Genomic DNA, 20,526 nt, shown 5'->3' with positions numbered 1-20,526 from the left:
TAAATCAATGCGCCTTTTTTGTTCACCAGACGTATAATTTTTAACGGAATCATCAATATTTTTGCTATCTGAAAGACAAAAAATATTAAGCAAATTCGTGTTAAATTATTTACAGCAGAAAAAAGTGAGGAAGTTGAAATGCAACCACCAGTGTTGATGTTTGTCTGCAAAGAGATCAGGCGGTGTGCGTGCGGTTTGGAGTGAAAATAACGGAACACAAGACCCGGTTCTTGAATCTTATACAGAATTATAACTGCGCGGTAGACAGAAGAAAGTCCCTCCGTCGGCGACAAGCGATTGTGAGCACGGTTGCGAGCGATACGCTTGGCAAATCGAAGCGGAAAGTAAGAAAATCATAAAATATGAAGCGGTTGAATAGAACCGATATATGCATGTAAAAACATTACTAGATTATACATACCAACAAATATTGTTGAATGATGTGTTCGTTATTTTCCCGGCCATGCGAATTGCGAATCTCTGTACATTACATTATCATTGCAGTCGCGGGAATCAATAATGCGTTGCAAAATGGGCAGTCAATTTGTCACGATTGTTTGACAACTTTTTTCTATCTCCGAGTCCTTCGGAGTGTCGCAAAAATTTATCGACTCTACTTTTAATGAAATATTGCACCGTATTGCAATCGTGCTTGCCATGAAATTTTCTAGAAGCATGATCGAAATTTGATTTCGTTCAAGAAATGCATGAACAGCGATTTTATCAGTGATGTTGCCTGCAGAGAAAGTTCTCGGGCAAACTTTCAGTGTTAATTTTACACATTGTAACAGAGTAAACCTTACCAATGGAAATAAGCATGGATAATCTGGTCGAAGTTTTATGTGGAGTCTGCCGACAGTAGTCCTCGAGAGTTGTTTTTATCGGTCGAAATGAAACTATCACATTGTTCATTGGCCCATTTCACATACAAGGTTTTTTTGCCAAATACACTTTCGCATTTCTACGTATCTTCGAGTTTGAAGGATTGAAATTTTTCTCTTCTAATCGTAACGTTGATTTAAAACTACAAAACAATGTTTTTTTATTTGTATATATACATATATACATATATATACCTATATGTATATATATATATATATATTAATATAAAGTACAAATTTGAGATAACTTAAGAATAAATCATAAATAACAAAGAGGGTAAAAATAAAAGTAAAAAATGAAGTGCGTAGAGGTGGAAGGATATAAATATGTCGAGGAAAACGACGTGAGAAATGAATACGTGCCGATGTTCAAGAGTCGGAAGAGACGAGGGTAGATTTTAGACAGTTAATTCTCTTCCCCGTCATTTCGTCTGCCAACGGACAGAGCAAAGTATAATCATAGGATGGGAGGGCTTTGAAATCGTATGAAAACATGCGTATGACCTAGTGGCGAATAAATATATATCTTATGAAAAATTTCAGGTACGTTTAAAAGCAGTATCGGTTTCCTAAGCCGAAACTATCGGCTTCCAAGCGTTGGAACTTTGCACTGGCGCTGGCTGCGTGGCCATTTGCGGTTGAACAGATTGAAGCATCGAGGCTTCCGGCTTGAAGAAATCTATTATCGGATGATAGTTGTAATTTACTCGGCGCGGGGGGTCCTCGTATTCCTCGTTGTAGGACACGCTCTGGACCCTGGTAGTGGCGTCTACGGCTTGGTCGAATTGTTGACTGTACCTAGAAAAAACGAGCGATTGTTGAAGGATCGTAAAATAAGGATAGAGGCAATTTTTTTCTCTCTGCCTATTCCACTTGTTTCTCTTTTCAATTATCACTGCGGTTTTCGAATAGATCAGGAACTGCTCGTTGCGTAAGATCTATCCGTGAAATTGTATCCTGTGTATCGATAGTGATATTCTCGCACTAAAATTCACACCTGATCATCAATTTATTTTGATTTCCATCGTGATAATACTTCCAAGTTTAGATAACAGTTTTGTACTATTGAATTAAAATCGAAATCTCGAGTAATAGGAATATAATATAAACGACGTTGAGATATGTGTGTAGCCGAGTTTCTAAATGCCGACAGTTCTCGGTCCGATTTCATGGGATATTAAATATTTCAAACGACTTGAACGATCAGTTTACGGACTACGTTCAATTTCTTTCCGTGAAACTTTGAGCATACCAAGATGTAAATTTCTTCATTAATGATCGCCAATAACGTGGAACCGATAAAGGCAACGGGCTAAAACAAATTCAAGCTATTTCATAATTAATTTTTAAACGTATCAACCAATTAATCCAGCGTCCATAAAAATACCCGCCTATCCGTAAATCGCACCAACAACCGTACAATACCTCGCAACGTAACGACCAAGCAACAAAAAAAAAAGAACCAATTAATTGTTACGGAGAATAGAGCAATCACCGTTTTCCAGTCGTGTCCGCTTCCTGGTTGCCCGGATAGTCGAGCTGGGTATTAGACTCCCTTCTGAAGGGCCTGTTGGGCCTCGACCTGTGCTTCGATGCGGGGCCCGTGTATCCAGGGGCCCTGGTATTGGGCGCGTGCTGCTGGGGCAGATTGTCAAAGGGCCTCGAAGCCCCGGAGGGCTTCTTCGCCCTGGTCCTCAGGGTGGGAGTGAGGACGGGTCGACCAGGCGGCGTGGTATTGGGGTTTGGCTTCTTCTCGAAGAAGTTGTAGTTGGCGCTGGAAGCCGCGTCGTCGACGTACGAAGGGTTCGAGCCACCGCTGACGTAGCTGGATTCGAAATTGGCGCTGGGACTTTTCTTCGAGATGAAATTGGACCCGGGGTTGCTAAAGTCGCGATATTTGTCGGCCTGGTCCTCGGCCGCGAAATCGGCCCCGGGAAAATTTTCGTTCAGTTTTGAGGGGGGGTTTTTTCGGTGAGGAGGATACAGATCCGAATAACCAAGAACGTGGCAGCTGCAACAGGTCGGGACCTTGAAGATGTCCATGTGCAGACCGAGGTTCGTGTCCCAGGTAAGCAGACGGTGGTAGGTGAACACTTGCGTGCACGATGATTTGTAGTTGTCGGACACGAAGGAGCAGCTGCTTTGCGGTTTCCTGCGCAAAGCAAAAGTGTGATTAAAAATAGCAAGCGCAAACGCAGGGTCGCCAAGCCGTGTTAAAATCATACAAAATGGGTATTAGGCGTGAACGTGGAAAATGGAGAAACAATAATATTCATCATCTGTAAGATAGAACCGTGCCGGCTTTCCTAGTCCCTGAGAACACAAACGAACACGTATTGAACGCGTGGAGCGAAGCCCGGAACCCGTTAATTATAAACGTACGCTAGGCAATATCATCGACTCGCGCGTAAGGCTGTTTAGAAAATGATTTATGAGTAACAAAACCCGTAAATACGATCGGTCGCTTTTACTTTTGCAGACCGTTCGAGTACACAGTACGCACGTACCAACGTTACAATTTATATTCGTGAAACAATTATCCACGCTTTGCAACGCGTGTGCTGCGATCTGACGCAGTAACTTTTTGCAGAGCTTGTCGGGTAGTAAAAAGACCGATCAATAGGAATGAAACGTCGATCCAATCACGAGTCGTATTTACTCTCAGACTTTATCCGAAGCCGTCATCCCTGTCGGAGGGCAGGCAATTCCGTTTCTTATTCCCATTCCTCATTCCTCATTTCTTTTCTTGTGCAAGTACCTAATGGGTTTTCCTTCGTTGAACGATCGTGTTTAGTTTTTTACGTTATTACAATACGACCCGGGTACGTTGTTATGGGGAATTGAGTAACGATAACGTCGCAAAGAAATAAATTGCGTGAACTTTTTACCGTCGAATTTATCTCACAGTGTTAAACACGCCGATCGGTGGGTCGAGCGAATCGATGATCAGAAGCCACAGGAGTCATCGAATCACTGCAGTTGGTATAATATGACCACCGCACAAATATGCGTCAATTTTAACTCACGTGCATTTCTCCAGCCTCAGCGTCTGCGTGTGTTCACCGGTGTTTATGATGTATTTCCAGTCACCGGATGCTGCTCTTGCGAGTTGCGGGCGTGCGTATCTGATCTGTGACGGACAGGTGAATCCCTCCTCGACGCTCTCTGCGTAGGGGGAATTATTGTCGGATCTACTGACACGGATCGAGGAGAGTTAGTGAGTGAACGATTTTTCGGTACAATCGTGCTTCAATATTAATTTCTACTTATTTCTATTTCTTCTATCTGCGTGCTACAGGCAATGAATTACGCCCGAAGTTAGACAACTTGCGTGCGTGTAATTGGAAAAATATGGAGTTTAGAAACTCGATGAAAGTCGTCAAATTTTTGGTCTACACGCCGCGGTGAGAAAAGTTTTAAAGACACCTGAAAGCTGACTCGCCGCGAAAATACCCGCCGCCAAGTGAGTTTCTTCTAAGTCGCGTTCCCGATCCTATTTCAAGCTTTCACCTGTCGAAGTACCAATTTCCAATTATATACGTCCGCCGTAATTTATGCCTGATAAAATTTAACGGACAACGCGTCACTGCGGAGATTGTTTGTGAATAATTTTCATCGAATCTTTCGCAAGAAGAATTTCTCCGTTCGTGACAGGGTGATACTGCTTTATATCTGGTTAAACTGAGGTTGCATTATCGACTACCTCTTGCAGTCCTGCACTACTGTTTAGTACAGAAAGAGAAGTTTTCATTTAAAATTACATAATTTAGATCCAATTCAGAAATTCATTCTGTGATGTTAAATGATTCGCACGTTCTGTCAACTGATTCACAGCTGCTGGACTAGCGGTCGAGACGGTTGCCCAAGAGAAATAATGACGCTAATTGTATTTAAAACAGCACGGTAGTTTTTTTTTCCCCGCCGAAAATTCATCTACTTGCAGGTAATTATTGATAACGAAACTGTTGCTGCTCAATGAAGGATAGATAATTACTTAGCCAATTTTAGATCGGGTTTACTCAATAAACGCACCTCTTGATCTCGTTGCTCTCGAATCTGTTTTCGAATTTATTCTCCAACGGCAACGCGACCGGAAGTCTGTCATCGTAAAATTCCGTGGTGCTCTGAGATTTGTAGTCAGCCAGTAACGCAGATATCATTTCCCTGTTGCTTCTGATGCTTCTCAATATCGCTTCGCTGAAATGGAGAATATTTTTTTACCTTCACCTACGTGAAAACTTTCAATCTCCAGCAATAATTAACTAACAAATTACTAACTGAGGATAGTCCGCAGCTTCAAGGCAAACAGTCGACGTGAAAAAAGTGCATTCTTGTTCGGTGGGACTTCTTTTTACGTCCATTGGTCGTCTTCCTGGTCTCGGAAGAGTCGGTCGCGGTCCGTCTGAAAACCGAAAGTTATCTTATCATTGATTCAAATAATTCAAAATGGTTAATTTTGAACAGTCGATGATTTTCACCTGGATGCACATTTCTTCGGTTCATCGTCGACGGGCGTCGAGGCTTCGAGTAATACTGAGGACGTCGTCTTTTTCCGACAGGTACGTAGTACCTCAGTTCCTGCGCCTTTAAGCAGAAAAAAAGAAAGAGTGTTTATATTTGTCTTTCATCAAACTGAAATCGAAGTTAGTCGACAGCCTTGAAGAGGCCGGAATGTATCATTTGGGGAAAGCATCTTGAGGATTATTTTCAATCTTCGCGGATTATAGCATGAGAGGACTGAGTGAGGAGAGGAGTGTATGTAATGAAAAAATTATCCAAGCGTGATAAACCATCGTGTCATTGTTCATCGCACAGCCCGATGGATGTACTGCAAAGGCTCGAAAGTGGCACGAAGACGTTGTTCTCACGAAGGAATCTTCTTGCCGTTTGAGAAACGCGATGGATAACGGAATATCGTTTTGTACTTATGGCAAACGGCGTTAACAGACCGCCGATCTTTAGATGAAAACGTAAAGAAAAAAAGAAAATAAAAAGTTTCAGAGAAAACTGCAGACCAAAATGACGAGGCTAAATACAATTGGGAAACTTTCTACTGGCGTAGAAAAAATTCATGCGTATAGGTATTGTTACAACCGAAGAAGGTGTAGCGAATTATAAGTAACAGCTGAAAATTGTTATCACCTCTGGCAAATCCTCGGGAATATCGTCAGCGATGATTTTAGCGATGTCCATGCTGATCGGCAGCATTAAATCCCTCGTCACGTTCTTCTTATCGTTACCGCCAAACAGCGCTTCGACCTTATCGAACGGCAGCGTTGTGTCATTGTGCGACATTCTTGTCGTAACCAAAACAGCCATTGCTCGTTTCTGCGGTGGTGACATGCTCCGTATTATGGGCAACACTTGGCTCAGCTGAGCCTGTTTTTCCGGCACTTTGACAGCCTGTTAAGAATTTTTATTTCCTGTTTTTGAATAACATAGATGGACAGAGATATGTGATTTCGCTTGAGGGTTTGCTAAACATGCTGGCTGAACTAACCAGGGAAATTGACTTACGCTGAGAACCGCATTCCTGATCTCCAGTTCCTTCTTCTCGAAAAATCCACCCTCGACGTTCAACGACGTCGATATCTTATCGTCGGCCAAATCTCCTCCGTCTTCAAATCCCACGTCGTCTAAGTCATCCTCTTCTTCGGCTCTCGTTGTGGCTACCGTACCCAGGAGAGCTAACTAGGCGTTAGGAAAAAAAATTTACGAGTTCTATGATACAAAGTAGTCCAACGCATTAAAATTGTTATCCTAAATCTACTGATCCATGACTTTGGAAGTATTATAACGTAGCTTGGTACAGACATGGTGAAAAACCTGATATCATCTATTCTGTGGACGGTGTACGGTGAAAAGAAACGTATGCTTCTTTATTCCTGTGTGTATCTTTGCAGTGTCAGTGTCTGGTACCAGCGTGTGTTTGACGTAAGTGACGGTAAAGACGTGTGAAACAGTCGTAAAACGGAAACGGCGGTAATTCAAGTAGGTACCCGGTTCATGTGACACAGCATGGCAGGCATGTATTATTCGCGAAGAGTATCTAGGATGTAGTCAACGGTGACCTACTAACCGCAGAAAAAGCAGTGTCTGTGGTCCGATTGATCGGCGGATAGTATGTGTAGAAGTATTTTTTTATCATCTCTAGCGAGTGTGTAATACCGAAAGGTGAAAATAAAATAGAGAATAATTAATAACCCGGCAGGTGTTAGACTCACTGTAAGAAATTAGCATATCATTAACGTAAAACTTGTCGCGTAGACTTTACAACGTTGGAAATAATCCATGCCATTCTATGAAATTCGATAATCATTTTAAAATCATTCGAAACAACCCACAACCGGTCGTCCTTCGAATTTAAAGAATGAAAAAAGGCCGTTGGACGTTTCATTGAAGACGGACCACGTGGAGTGTCCGAAGAGTTTTGCCCGTGATGTGTTGAAGCACTGGTTTGACGCGTCGCGCAATTTTGAATGCCTTTGAAGGATGACAGCCTATGTATCTTATTCAAGGATCGTACGGGTACATGCATGATCGACGTGTCTTACCACCAGGAAACACTCGCTTCTTCTCGGTATCCTCATTATCGCACACTGTTATCTCAATCCAGAAGTAAGAATAACGAGTGCTTCATGAATCACACCTCACACTTATTTCCACAGCACGATTCTAGTCGAACGCGAAATTAACAATTCGGATTCACTTCACAGATCCTCAAGTCGTGACGCTTGTCTGCATCTTACGATCTCCCGTCGGTCCTTCCAGACTCTCGTGACCGTGAGGAATGGGTAAAACGCGCCGGCAGCCGAGTCCTCAGCTTGTTTTTGTGGGTCAAAAGAGACTCGCGTTCACCTCGTCGCTCGAGAGCCTTCTCTCGAGGCAATGATGGCGCGCGCATGAAAAAACCACTTTACGTCCATTGCAGAGGACTCAAAATCGGCGAATAAAATTTCGTATTCTCTCCCGTCGCCGTTCGCAGCTTCCATCTTTCCGGAGAGACGATATCAGGCAAGCAGCATCGTCGCAATTGCTAATCACTGCCGTTATCTGAAACTCCGCACACGGGTTACCGAGGCTGCAACCGTGACCGAGAAAACGCTCAGCGTTCGCCGCCCTAGCGGGAAGTCGGCCACGCGTTGCCACTTACTCGTTTGTACCCGGGTACCGTTTTCCGTACTCCTCGGACGATACGTCTTCGATCGCGATCTTCCTGAACGGGTCTTGATTGCGAATTGCACTCCTGGTACGGTTTCGTCCTCGGCCAAAAACTGGTTCCCGCAGGATCCGGTCTTCTCGACGCCGAAATTACCCACGTCTTGCACGATGAGTCCAGCATTTTTTCGACGATCGAATTTCGGGCGAAAGTCAAAAATCTTTTACGAATCGTCAATTATAAGTAAGAAAACCGGGGCACGTGAATTGATAGGGTGTCGTTTGAACGTCAAAGTCGTTAGGAGGCTTCTTAGAGAGGCCTCAGGAGACCGATACCGAGTTGATTTTAGGACTTCCGATCGAATTGACTGCGCACCTGGTATCGCACACCTGGAATTTATTTTCATCATAGAAAGCAGCGATCAATTTAAAAGCTTAAGGCGTTGGACTGATCGCATCAACTGGAGAACGTCGTCCTCGTCGAACATGACTCACGTCATCCTCTGATCGCCCGAAGCAGCTTCGAGGTTCGGGGTCGAAAAAGGGTGAAAGCGATCGGTCTGCCCTTCAAGAGATTCAAGGTCATTTCATTGCCAGATGTGGAGGTGGAAGGAAAGTTGCAGTGGGTCAAGGCCAAGGTCGCGATGCATCGCAGATTGAGCTTGAATAATTAATTTTCTCTGATTTCGATTCCGTCTCTGGGCTAACTCATTTGCAATGCATCTTCGAGTATAAATCCTGAAAAACATAACGTGCATGCAAATAGTGTAATTAGCTTCACTTATAATCACTCGATCAGAATCAACAGCAAGATAAAATTTCTTGACTTGTCCGGGTGTTCGCTTGTCTTTATCGAACGAAAAGAAAACCTGTTAAAAAAAATGACGGATACCGTGAGCCCAGATTTGCATTCGTCACAGTCTGTGCCTGAGTTTATGGTGCTCATCGATTTACCTTCCAAGTTGCGGTCGACGCGGTTCGGAGAGAGCAGTACAAGTTCGATATGTGATAAAAGAAGATTTTTTCTATCATCCCGGATATCCTATCCCATTCCTGATCGAGAAAGCGGAAAAGCGCCGATCGTTCTTTTTGTGCGTTTGATATCGAAGTTTGTTCTTGATATCTGGAACGATTTTATTGCCGATCTCGATGCGGGATACCAGATTACATCGGCTTGATGCACGCAAATAAGTTAAACTGCTCTTCGGAAAGTGGCACACTGCAATAGAAACTTCTCGTACTCGAGGCGAATCTGATTTTACACATCACAATGCTCGACACGTTGGTATCCGGTGTATTATTTGCTAAATATTGCGAACTTGCCGACTGCTGTGACACGATTTTCAGATTCAGATATCTTTATTTTTTTATTTTTTTTTTTTTTTATAAAAACCATCGCATCACCCTGGTCTTCTGATCGAAAACGATTTATGTCGAATAATTAAAAACGCACTGCAGGCTCGTAAAATCTATTCAACGGTATAAATCTAATAATTACAGGTGATAAAGTTGCGTTACGAGAAGATTCCTCTGCAATGTCCCACTTGAGTTAAAATACTTTCATTCCAGATGTAAACACGAACCAAGGTGATGGTCACACGAGAAGATACAAGGAATGTACGGTTGCTTCGCGAAGAGGTTTGTTACCGGCGTTCAAACCGCTCCAGGCAAATTTTTTACCGATATTTCGAACAGGTTTTCACTTCGTTTGTTGATTTACCAACTAGAGAGAGAAAAAAAAAAAAAAATAGAGAAAAATCCACATAAATTTGTTTATCCCGAAGAATCGATCGTCGTATAAATACGTGCGAGTAATATTCGGAGGGAATAGTCAGGTACTGTCGCATCGTCGACTGACCCAGTTCCAATCAGGGCCTCCCAGCATCCAGCTGGACCGGACCGGTATACACGCGACCATGCAGACGAGGCCGGTGAGAACCGGTGAATGTGTTATTCGAACGACCGTAGGCGAGATAAGTTAGACACGCGCTAGCGTTGGAATAATCTCCGAGGGGAAAGTCTTTCACTTTGACCTAGTGCGTCGTAGTGAAACAAAATAAAAAAAATATACATTTTCTAGGAAAACCCCAAGATCTCGGACTCGGTGGTTATATGCTTCGGAATTACGAAGTGAATTTATTCGTACACCTCGTCGTTTCGCACGATAATGCCATTTCTCAACAATTAAGGTACACAAGGCAAGTGACGGTAAATTCCTTGGCGTCGGTCTTTCCGTGTTCTTTGAATTCAGCGCATGCCAGGCAACGAGCAATTTCATATGTCGTCCGAGGTGTCGATAATAGGTAATTTAGTTATAATCAGATATTCGCTCGTATTTCGTTGTCCTTGCCATTTTCGTTTGACACTCTGACAATTATAATCACAGGTTTACGGTATTAGAAATTGGGTAGTATATTATGCGTGGCATCCGCGAGCTATCGCTGTACCGTTATCATCGTGTAGACAAATTTATTCTGCTAATATTTCGTACCAAATTTTTCTTAACGGTTTCTTGTTTCTAATTAAAAACCAGGTGGCAGAATTGACTTGCGAATAATTTGATCGCCGTTGACAATTTATTTTAGGTAATTAGTCGGTTAAGGTAATTATCTGTTATTACTGTAGCCAACCAACACGGGACAAAACACCTACTTGGGTGTAATTTCGCGCCCCCAACTCATGGATAATACTGAATTCCCATAAAAGAGAAGTTGAGGGTTTTTCCCGTGAGGGATATCTTGACGTTGTTCACTTAAATCGCTGTCAGTTTCTTTCGTTTCATCTCTATTCCAACTTATCTTTAGATTATAGAGGAAGAAAAAAAGTTAGAAGAACTCGGCACGTCAATATTAATCCCAACTCTCGTAATTCTGTACATGCATAAAGCGGGTTGTATCAACATCAATGAATGTATATACAAACAAATTCCATATCACAAATTCGCAAAATTGTACTCCGAAAGTCCCAATCCGAAACGATCAAGATCAAGGAATAGTCGAACTATTGTCGCGGTTTTTTTTTTTACAAGCTCTATTCTCTCGTCTACCCTTTTTTCACAAGACACAAAGTAATTTGCGATGCGTCAGAACGGCGCGAAGTGCGTCTATTACAAATAATGTACAAATAACGTCTCGTTGAGAATATAAGGTCCATTGTGCATGGCGGAGACGTCGTTGTGTATGTGCGTGCTTTCGCGTCGACCGTATATCGAATTCCACACGCGCAATATCGGCGTGTATAATGCGTGCGGAATTTCCGACGGCGCATATCACGCGGTTTGATGCAAAAACATGCAAAGTCCACAAGTGCCCCCCCATTGAATCCGGAACCGTTGATATACGGCCTCCTCGAGTTCCTCGGCTTCTCTAGCATTATCGCCATTACTGCATCAACTGTAGTTCCGATGATATGCCTTAAGCCGCGGATAAATCGCAACGAATTACTTTCGACTGGAGTAATAAATTAGCATAAAACCGCAATTTGGTAACGAAAAATATGGCTCGCACGATTCTAATACATCGCCCCGAGGGGCCTTGGACGGAAATGGATTGCACGCTCGTTACTTCGTGCAAAACAAAAAATTCAACCTGTTGAATGGAATGGCTACCGGTATTATACACGTGTACGTACGGACATAATTCAATCGCGATGCCGTACGATTATTTACAGAAATATGGATCATTTTAGATCGCGAATCACTTTTAATGATCGATGGTATTTATTTATACATTTTTACGACCTCGTGTTTCACGGTGAAAATCAGCGGGTACGAATTTCTCTTTACGTTAAACGAAAGTGTCTTGCAGCGAGTTTCCGACGCTGTGCCGTTATTTGACTCGCTCGTTGGTTCAATTTTCTCCGATGTACCCATTATTTATTCATAAATATTGAACGACAAACCTCGGAGCTCGTATAACGTCGGGCCTGCGACGTGTGTGTATTTTTACATGTGTGCCGTACATCCGGAAACCTGACCACGCGTCGCGTACGTTCCTACGTTTGGACAAACGTACTTCTGTCGTTCGAGAATTATTATACACGACTCTGTCTGTATCGTATTCATCCTCGGGTGAGAGTGTGGCGACAGCAGCGTTTCCGATTTGAATTATAACGGGACCAGTTTTCAGCTGATACTGACAAGCGGAGAAGAAATAATAAATTCGTGATCATGCTTTGTAATATTGTTACGTGACAATACTGTGCAACTTTTTCTTACAGCGATAATATTTCAGGATTCCTGAAACTCGTTGAAATTTCGATGTTGACTATAAATAACTAACGATTGCTGCGTTGAAATGAATTAATTGAACCTTTTTTTTTTAAATTACTTGTTTTTTCAACCACTATAATTTTATTCTTAGGTCCTCAGACTCTTTTGAAATTGAACGGCTATTGTGTGAACCGCACGGAATATTTTGATGAACAATTTTTGTCAAGAGTTTATTCGTCAGAAGAAACGACGTATGTCTCATTTTGACACAAAGTCTATGATAAAAAATATGGTGTGCAATTTTTCTGTTATCATATGATGTGTAGAAATTGTTTTTGCAATAATTATCAAATTCTATAATGATTGAAATGAGATCATTGAGAATTTACGAAGCTTACGATAACGGGTTTATTTTTCTGCTGTGTGATACTTGGTTAATTTCCATATAAGTACATCACCAATTACCGATGTTCAGTAAATTGAAACGACCGTGAAAAACCTGAACAATTAGTCACCTCGGAGACTTTTCCTTTATTATTCTGAAAAAATCCAAGTTATAATTCATAAGTTGATTAAAACAAGATTGAATTTACATTTTTCCATTTGTCAAACGATAAGTGTTTGCTCAAGCTGATAAATCTAATTTATTATCCACAGTTGCGCCTTAACTCGGCCCTTGAAAAGAACCGTGCAAATTATGAACCAATCAGCTTGAAATACGAATTGGTTAATTACTCGAACAAGACTCTGCATAGATCACGGACCGCGTGGCGTATCTCACAAGTAACTTGAATAAAAAATAAGAAACAAAAAGATCGAGCTTCTCGATAAGCCCACAAGTTTTACGAAGAGTGTCTCTGGAGGTAGAGACCGAGAAAGAAGGAATTGCAGATATGTGTAAACAGAGTTTTTAGCCGTGCAGCAGGTTTCAAGACACCTGGAAGACCCGAGTAGCTCATTGTAATTATTTGCCCACCTTCCGTTTTAATTAAACTAGAGTAATTGCACGTACGGTATACACGACGGTAATTAATTTAATTAAGTGCGCGGAGTGTATGCATACCTACATGTACACGTAGTTTCTCGGGTAAATTAGACACGGTGATCTTTGTTGCACGTCGAGTGCACGTTGATATATAGTATATAATATTAAAATCTAGAACGTCCATATTGGACTCCGCATTGCGGAGGCAACAGCTGCCTAATTATCCGCCTGCAAACCGTTACAGAAAGAGATAAATATAACGTGCAGCACATGGACGGTGTGTTAATTTCAGAGATTGAAATTCTCCTCGAGTTTGTCCAGCCCATCGATTACCGATCGAATAAACTCTAAATTACATCTCGAGTTTCTTTCATTCCATTTATAAAATGCGAGACAGGAGATTGCCGTAATTAGATTTCAACATGATATGCACCTTGCGCCAAGGCCTGGCTCGCAATTGCATCGCAACGCAAGCAGAGCCAGCTGAGCATTAGGTGAAGCCTAATTTGGTAACGTTTGATCCGAAGTTGCATCGATCGTTGCGGCAAAGAGGCACGTGGGGCAATTTTGTGCAAAACCAGTTGCATGAGGTCGGGACGTAAATGAAAAAGGTCCGGGAATTGGACGAGGAAGAAAAACGATAAGGCGGATACGTTGAAAACACGATAGCTTTAACTTGAACAATGCTCAGTACACAATAATTGAGACTAAGTAGAGTTTCTTTACTTGTATATATATGTATATATATATATATATATATGTAGGTAGGTGTGTATAACATGCGAGTGATGCGCGATTCTTGCTATTGCAGCGCGCGCGGAGGTATGAAGAAGAAATTTAATAACAATTTTTCAAATCAACGTATCGCGTGATGTACGTGACGTCGATATTTTTAAAAACGAAAGTGAAGAGAGAAAAAATAAAACAACAAAATTATGATAAGAAAAGGAATGAAAATATGATGGTAAAAATAAATTAATGCAAAAATACACTGAGAAGTCACAGTTGTAAAAACTTAATTAATTACATATCAACTGACAAAGGTGGAGCTTTGGCTGGCTTAATGTTTTTAATCAATACATATACGAATTATATATATGATTTTAATTTATTAGACACCCGGACGAATAAGATATGGATATATTACTACATCTGAATAATTTTTCTGACGCATTATAAATAATAACAGCCGAATCCAGATCATGACTCTTGGGATATTAATTTTTGTATCGCAAATTTTTTCCTCTAAATTGTAAAATATATGTATATTAGTGATCAGGGTACAGCCAATCGCCGCCACAAACTTGTCGAAAGACTAGAATGATTAAGAATAATTGTAAAATTTAAACTTATCTCATACAATTACGGATCTAAGAGCTGAATAATAAGAATAACATGAAAACTTTATATTTTTGTGTTTTTGATTGGCGATATTATATATTTACAGGTTGTTGTTTTGTTTTTTTTTCTTTTTTCTTTTTGCTTTGCTTTTGCAGTTCCTGGTTTTGTGTTATTTTTTGTTTTTGTTATTTTCAATCTTTATAAGAATACTTTGCATGCGATGCCAGATGAGCTCACAGCGAAGAATAAATTATACGTGACATTCCACAAAGTGGAATAACGTAGATTAGAATATTTCATACTATCACTTGCAATTGCACTCTGGCATAATAATGTCTCATAATTTGATGATTATTTGACATAAAAAAAAAAAAAAAACTTATCGACGTAAACATGTATATCGATTAAATGGCGACTACATCACCAGAAGGACTACTTAACTTTTATCATATACTGTAGTGTATAACATACTTATAATATAATACTAAAAACAGAATACTCATATTTTGTCAAGCTCTCTAGCATAAAAACATCCTCAAATCCACAGAAAACTCTATAAACAGGCAGCCTTTTTCTTCCTTCCCTAAATACGTCTCACACCATATTTATTAATTATTAATTATCACTATAACACACGAAAAATATTCCCTCCTTAAGTACAGTGACTTTTGATTCTTGGAATGATATTTTAATATCAATGTTTAAAAAAAAAAAAAATAATAAAAAATCAAAAAGAATAACAAAAATCACGACTTTCTCACTACGTTCGTCGTAACGAATTTTACATGCTTCACGGGTGCTTTTGGGTATTAAATTAAATATATATGAGCAAGTATAACGGTTCGAAAAAAGACAGCAGTGTAATTGCGGACACTAGTCCAATGGCAAGGTGAAAATTTTCAAGAGAACACGTGGCGAAAAATAGCATCGAAGTATGATATGTATAAACGAGGTGAAAATCAGAAGAAAAAAAGAGGACGAGAGTGACCGACGTTTCATCGCTCTTCCAAAAGCTTCCGTCACCCCGAATAGACCGATTGATCGTCATAAAAAAGAAAAACAACGGTAAAACCACTCGTCTCGAATCCGTTGAACCTCAAGACTCTCTTCCGAACGCTCGCAAAGCAACGGTACGAAGATTCAAACAAAATTCACTTCCAATAACACCGGACGCGTTCGCGAAGAGAGCGGAGGCACGGACTAACGAGTCGCATGCAGAACCAAAGGTGCAACTTCGTCCGGATCAACCCCTGGAAGTCGGCCTGTCGTTTCAGTCGGTGCACTCGGAGGCGAAGCTTTCCAAGTCGACGTAGTGTCCGTTCATGTTGTCCTCCAGGAGCTGCGCCAGGTCCCTTCGGAGGACCTGGAACTCGGGTCTTCGGTCCGGATCCGCCTGCCAGCACCTCGATATCACCCTGAAGAGTTCGCTTCGGCAGTGCGAAGGCCGCTCTAGGCGATATCCGCTCTGCACGTTCCGCATCACTTCTCTCGCCGTCATATCAGGATACGGCGTAGAACCTGAAATATTTGAAAATCAGGGATTCGATTCAGCCGCGAAAATTATCACCGATCGATACGTCGTGCTTAGATTTTTTTTTTACACACGCTTCATTTTTCACGCCACGAAGTAATCGTCGTCTACATTTTGTCAATTTTAGAATAGAATAAAATAGAATGAATCTTATTATACTAGGATAGCGAACCCAAAGTTTATTATAAGCAATGAAGCTGGAGAATAGAGAAAATCAAAAACTGAAAAATTAGCTTCAATATAAATCCAGAATTACGAATAATTAGGTAGCAGTGAAATTTTATGGAGATTGTTTGATACTGGGAAATAAAAACCTCACCTTGTAATGTTTATACCTATTATATTTATACCACGTCTGTTAATTTGATTGGCGTGTAGTTGTAAATCGACGAAATTAAAAAAGCAAAAGTATTTCTTTGGGGAAAAATTGCTTCACCTAAAGTCACGATTTCCCACATCAGGATCCCGAAACTCCAGACGTCCGTTTTCGTGGTGAAAAGTGAATAGATAAGAGATTCCGGGGCCATCCATCTGATGGGAAGAGCGTTCCTGCCGTGTCTCGTTTCTATAATCTCACCGTCCTCGTTGGCAAATCTCGACATACCGAAGTCGGCTATTTTGCAGAGTTTGTTGTGATCCACCAGCACGTTTCTAGCGGCCAAATCCCTGTGGATAATCTGTGGAATAAATTGAAAAACGTTACGGTTAATTGCTCGTTATTTATGTTACATAATTAGAATGTCTGGGTATCGAATAATTTTTTGCACGGTAAATTTCCAGGTTTGAATACATATTATCGCTCGTCGAAGTTCCCCGCTTGCCGCAGATATTTTTTAACACTTTTTGCGTAATGGTTGGAATATCAATACGTCTATTTAACCTCTCGTGTTTGCTATTCTTGGACAGACTGAGAATGATATTTAATCTGCAATTCTGAGCCTTGAAGAACATTTTTGCAAAACGTGACGCAGACGGCGCGTGACTCTGTAAACCGCTCGTTAGCGACCGAATATATTTACCCACAATTATTGAATCGGAATACACAGACGTTCAGCGTAGAGTTATTAAATCACAATTTAAATCAGCTGGATATTTTTCTCCGTTGTTGGTAAGCCTGGAATTCTTTTCAGTCTTACAAATTCCATGAAAACTTTGTACAAAACTGAGTGAATGACGGTTGCGTAAAAATTTTTGCTTGTGTTCGTCGGATTCTGTCAAGTGAACAAGGTCCAAGAATTAAAATCAATTCATTTTCAAGCTTACCAAAGAAAATGTAAGATATCGATGCTTCGTTTCAATTCGCTTCAAGATGGTTAAAAATATGGTAGATTCTACGATTTTTCGCTCATTTTATTCAGAAGAATATTTTCTACATAGTAAACGAAGCGGATTTGATTTTTTTCCAGTAGTCAAGTTTCAATATTGGTGCTTTGTTGTATAAAAAAAAAAGAAAAAAGAAGTTTACAAGTAAATTTTTTTTAAATAGTCGTCTGAACAAAATGAGTAATCGTAAAGTAAAATCCATCGAATCTGGTATATTTTTCCCAATTACATTGAAGCTATTTCAAATAAAGTATCGATGTCTAATTGCAGTAAGCGGCTTTTTACAATTCCAGTGTTTTCTATTCTTGTATTTTCACACAAACTTTCGCAGTTTACGATTACAGTAATTTGATAAATAAAAAGCATGAGTTTTTTCAGGCTAACAAGCCCGCTTAACCGACATATTTTAAGAATATCCCAAATTTCCTGGCATAAAATCAAAGCCACCGATCAATAATATCGACGCTGTGGCGACATGTTATATTATGCACGCAATCACAATGCTTCGAAGTAAGAAACCAACAAAGGTGACGCGAATCGATGATCCAGCGTCAGCCGAGACACAAATATCGCTAATCAACGCCGTTCGCAAAGCCATTCGTTATCGTTAACCGTCGGAGAACCGTGTATGTTGCGGGGGCGTCAAGTGCAGGCGGTGAAACCTGTAGATGAATTTTTTCCCACCGGCGCCGATTACTTTTATTATACCTGCAGGGAGCGGCGAAGGTGCAACAAGCGCAACGCGAACTTTGGCATTGACGTATTTTGTTGCTGGGTTTGATCAATCGCGTGCAATTGACGCGATCCGAACGAGTATTAACTATCAACCGCTTATTTATACACGTTCCTTTGCCCCTTCTCCAAAGAGCCGAGAACTTGAAACGAGTATAATTACGTCTTTGAGGATGACCGTACGATCCGGCTTAGTTGTTTGTCTACTCGAAACTACTATTGTATTCATGATTTTCATGGAAATGCTAATTGTACAGGTGGATAAGAAGAACGATCGCTCTTCCGAAAGCAAACCTGTATGATTCTCCGGCTGCGAAACGGCGAATTGGCGATATGTCGGAAAACGTGTTAAACGATTACAAAAGATTTAGTTAGTTGATAATTCGGGTTTCAACTCGGTTTTTTCTGAACTTAAAATATTCTTGGAAGCTTGTCGAACCACACGTTTGAGGATAAAAATTTGGATATTAATTTTTCTCAAGCTCATTTGCCATGCTCGCGACCTTCACGTCCCTAAAAGGCCGACTGACACATATTTGAAATCTTACAAGGTGACAAATATTTGAAGCAAATATTTTCCCAACTCGAAGGTCCTTGAACGAAATTTGTTCCGCAATAGCAAACCTCTCGGGGCTTTTTTACTCTTTCCATCTTTCTTTATACATTTCTACGGTCACCGTTTTACAACTCGAGCTTACAAGTATAATACACGAGCCAACAATCGAGCGCAAGTATTCAAGACCCATTTTCAAGAGCTCATTCATGCAGTGCGGAGGAAGAATAACGGTGACGAATTTTTTACGAGAAACATTTACACTCTTCATATTTCGAACACACTGCAAAGGTAACCCAGATAAACGTTTCGGGTTATACAAGTTGTTCCTTTTGAGCGCTCGAGTCGTGCTGACCCAGTGACACTTTGTAAAGAGACTCGCGGAGGCGATAAAAGAAACCAACGCTCAGCGATTTCACCTCTTATTTTTCTCTCGGAGCACGTCGAACGGTTGAAAATTTTGTGAGTTGAAGCTAGCTCACCTTCTTCGAAGCCAGGTACTCCATGCCCCTCGCAACGCAGTAGCCAAAGACGGTGAGATCTCGGGAAGTCAGAGCCGCGGAATCTTCGCTAAAATTGTAAAAGTCTTGTCTGGTCCGATGATCGCGAAGATAGGCGAGCAGTTTTCCGTACATAACGTACTCCAATATAAGGTAATGGGGTTCTGAAAATGAAAGAAAGAAAAACTTAATTTTGCATTTAAAATCGGCCCACGGTGTCGATGAGAGGTTGCAAAAACCTGATCGATCCGTTCAAACCGTCGTCCGTATTCCGAAACTCTGATATTCTTTTTATTTTTCCATCAGTCAATTACAGCTGTTCTTTCAACCAGCTGACGTGAATGCCTCGGTGATTAATTATACCGAGATTGGCAGGCGTCTTGTAACCAGTTCTTTTATCGTCGTATCGAAACCCACGTGCAACTGCAGTTTGAGCCGTGAACGTGACAAGCTATGACTAAACCGTTCGTAATACATGAAAAATGTCAACTGCAGCCACGCGTCGATGTTCGGCGATGAGGTCATTCAAGTGCAGCGTCTGATCGCCGGCTGCTTTATTATACGCGTGTATTTCGTACGGCAATGCTTAACTGCGGTTACTGAGAAAATTCACAACAACGGGATAACAACAAGAACAATGCGGTAATCGGTATAAACGCTTACATGTTTTGAATACAATTCGCGTTTAGACGTATTTTTTATACGTCTGTGTATAGAAGCGCTGATTTGCAAGCTCAATTCTGGGTGGGAAATTTGCATAATTAGATTGTTAGCCGGGAATCGAGTGAACGCTGACGACGGTATCACTGCACACAGCGTTTATCGCTCCAAGTGCATGTGATCCGGTTGATAATAAAAAGTGGCTCACGACTTGGTCGTAAACTCCACGCGAACCTGAGGTATTTTTTTTTCCTTCTCTTTTTGCTTTGGCACTGTTCAACCGTAAAAATTATTTACAAGAAATAAATTTGAAAACACGAACATGAACCTATATTGGACGGTTCGTTTCACCATGGATAAAAATTTATTCGTCATAGGTATAGCATCGAACGAAATTTCGTGTATCGAGCAGATAAATTTATCTGATGGGTTAATAATATTCCAAGTTTTCTCTCTTTATGGATCAACATATCATACACACAGCATGCCGATGATCAAATAAACGACCCGCAATTTTCCAGGAACAATCAGGGGGCGGGTTTTATATCGACCAAACTTGTAAATTGGAATTAAGACTTTCGCATAAACGTGTTCATTGTGAATTTTTCTTTTCTACGTTTTGGCGTAGCGTCACAACGAAATTGGTTTCGTC

General features: G+C 40.9%; 2 protein-coding genes across 4 annotated transcripts in view; both read right to left on the bottom strand.

Moving 5' to 3' along the window:
- Positions 1-1,110: 1,110 nt before the first annotated feature.
- LOC107228153 (neurotrophin 1) lies at positions 1,111-7,884 on the bottom strand. 2 transcript variants are annotated; one of them, XM_046746840.1, is made up of 9 exons: positions 7,436-7,884; positions 6,399-6,572; positions 6,024-6,284; positions 5,360-5,465; positions 5,160-5,283; positions 4,914-5,078; positions 3,908-4,072; positions 2,377-3,033; positions 1,111-1,679 (listed from the first exon to the last, which is right to left on the bottom strand). In XM_046746840.1, exons 1-9 carry the CDS (start codon positions 7,469-7,471, stop codon positions 1,451-1,453), a joined length of 1,917 nt encoding a protein of 638 aa, XP_046602796.1. In that variant the 5' UTR covers positions 7,472-7,884; the 3' UTR covers positions 1,111-1,450. The 2 variants fall into 2 exon arrangements, with proteins under 2 accessions (XP_046602796.1, XP_015525015.2); XM_015669529.2 differs by lacking the exon at positions 7,436-7,884 and having other exon boundaries at positions 6,024-6,304; positions 6,399-6,533.
- A 6,000-nt stretch (positions 7,885-13,884) lies between these two features.
- Positions 13,885-20,526, bottom strand: part of LOC107228144 — a 107,966-nt gene continuing 101,324 nt past the window's right edge. For both annotated transcript variants that reach the window (XM_015669519.2, XM_046746835.1), the window contains exons 6-8: positions 19,197-19,378; positions 16,543-16,783; positions 13,885-16,093 (exon numbers count right to left, since the gene is read on the bottom strand). In XM_015669519.2, coding sequence (XP_015525005.2) covers positions 15,846-16,093; positions 16,543-16,783; positions 19,197-19,378 — 671 coding nt within the window. In that variant the 3' untranslated portion in view covers positions 13,885-15,845. The remainder of the gene's footprint in view (positions 16,094-16,542; positions 16,784-19,196; positions 19,379-20,526) is intronic.

Source organism: Neodiprion lecontei, chromosome 1 (assembly GCF_021901455.1).
Source record: "Neodiprion lecontei isolate iyNeoLeco1 chromosome 1, iyNeoLeco1.1, whole genome shotgun sequence".
Taxonomy (NCBI): domain Eukaryota; kingdom Metazoa; phylum Arthropoda; class Insecta; order Hymenoptera; family Diprionidae; genus Neodiprion; species Neodiprion lecontei.
Note: the sequence above shows the minus strand (reverse complement) of the source record. Positions and strands in the feature narration are given on the sequence as shown.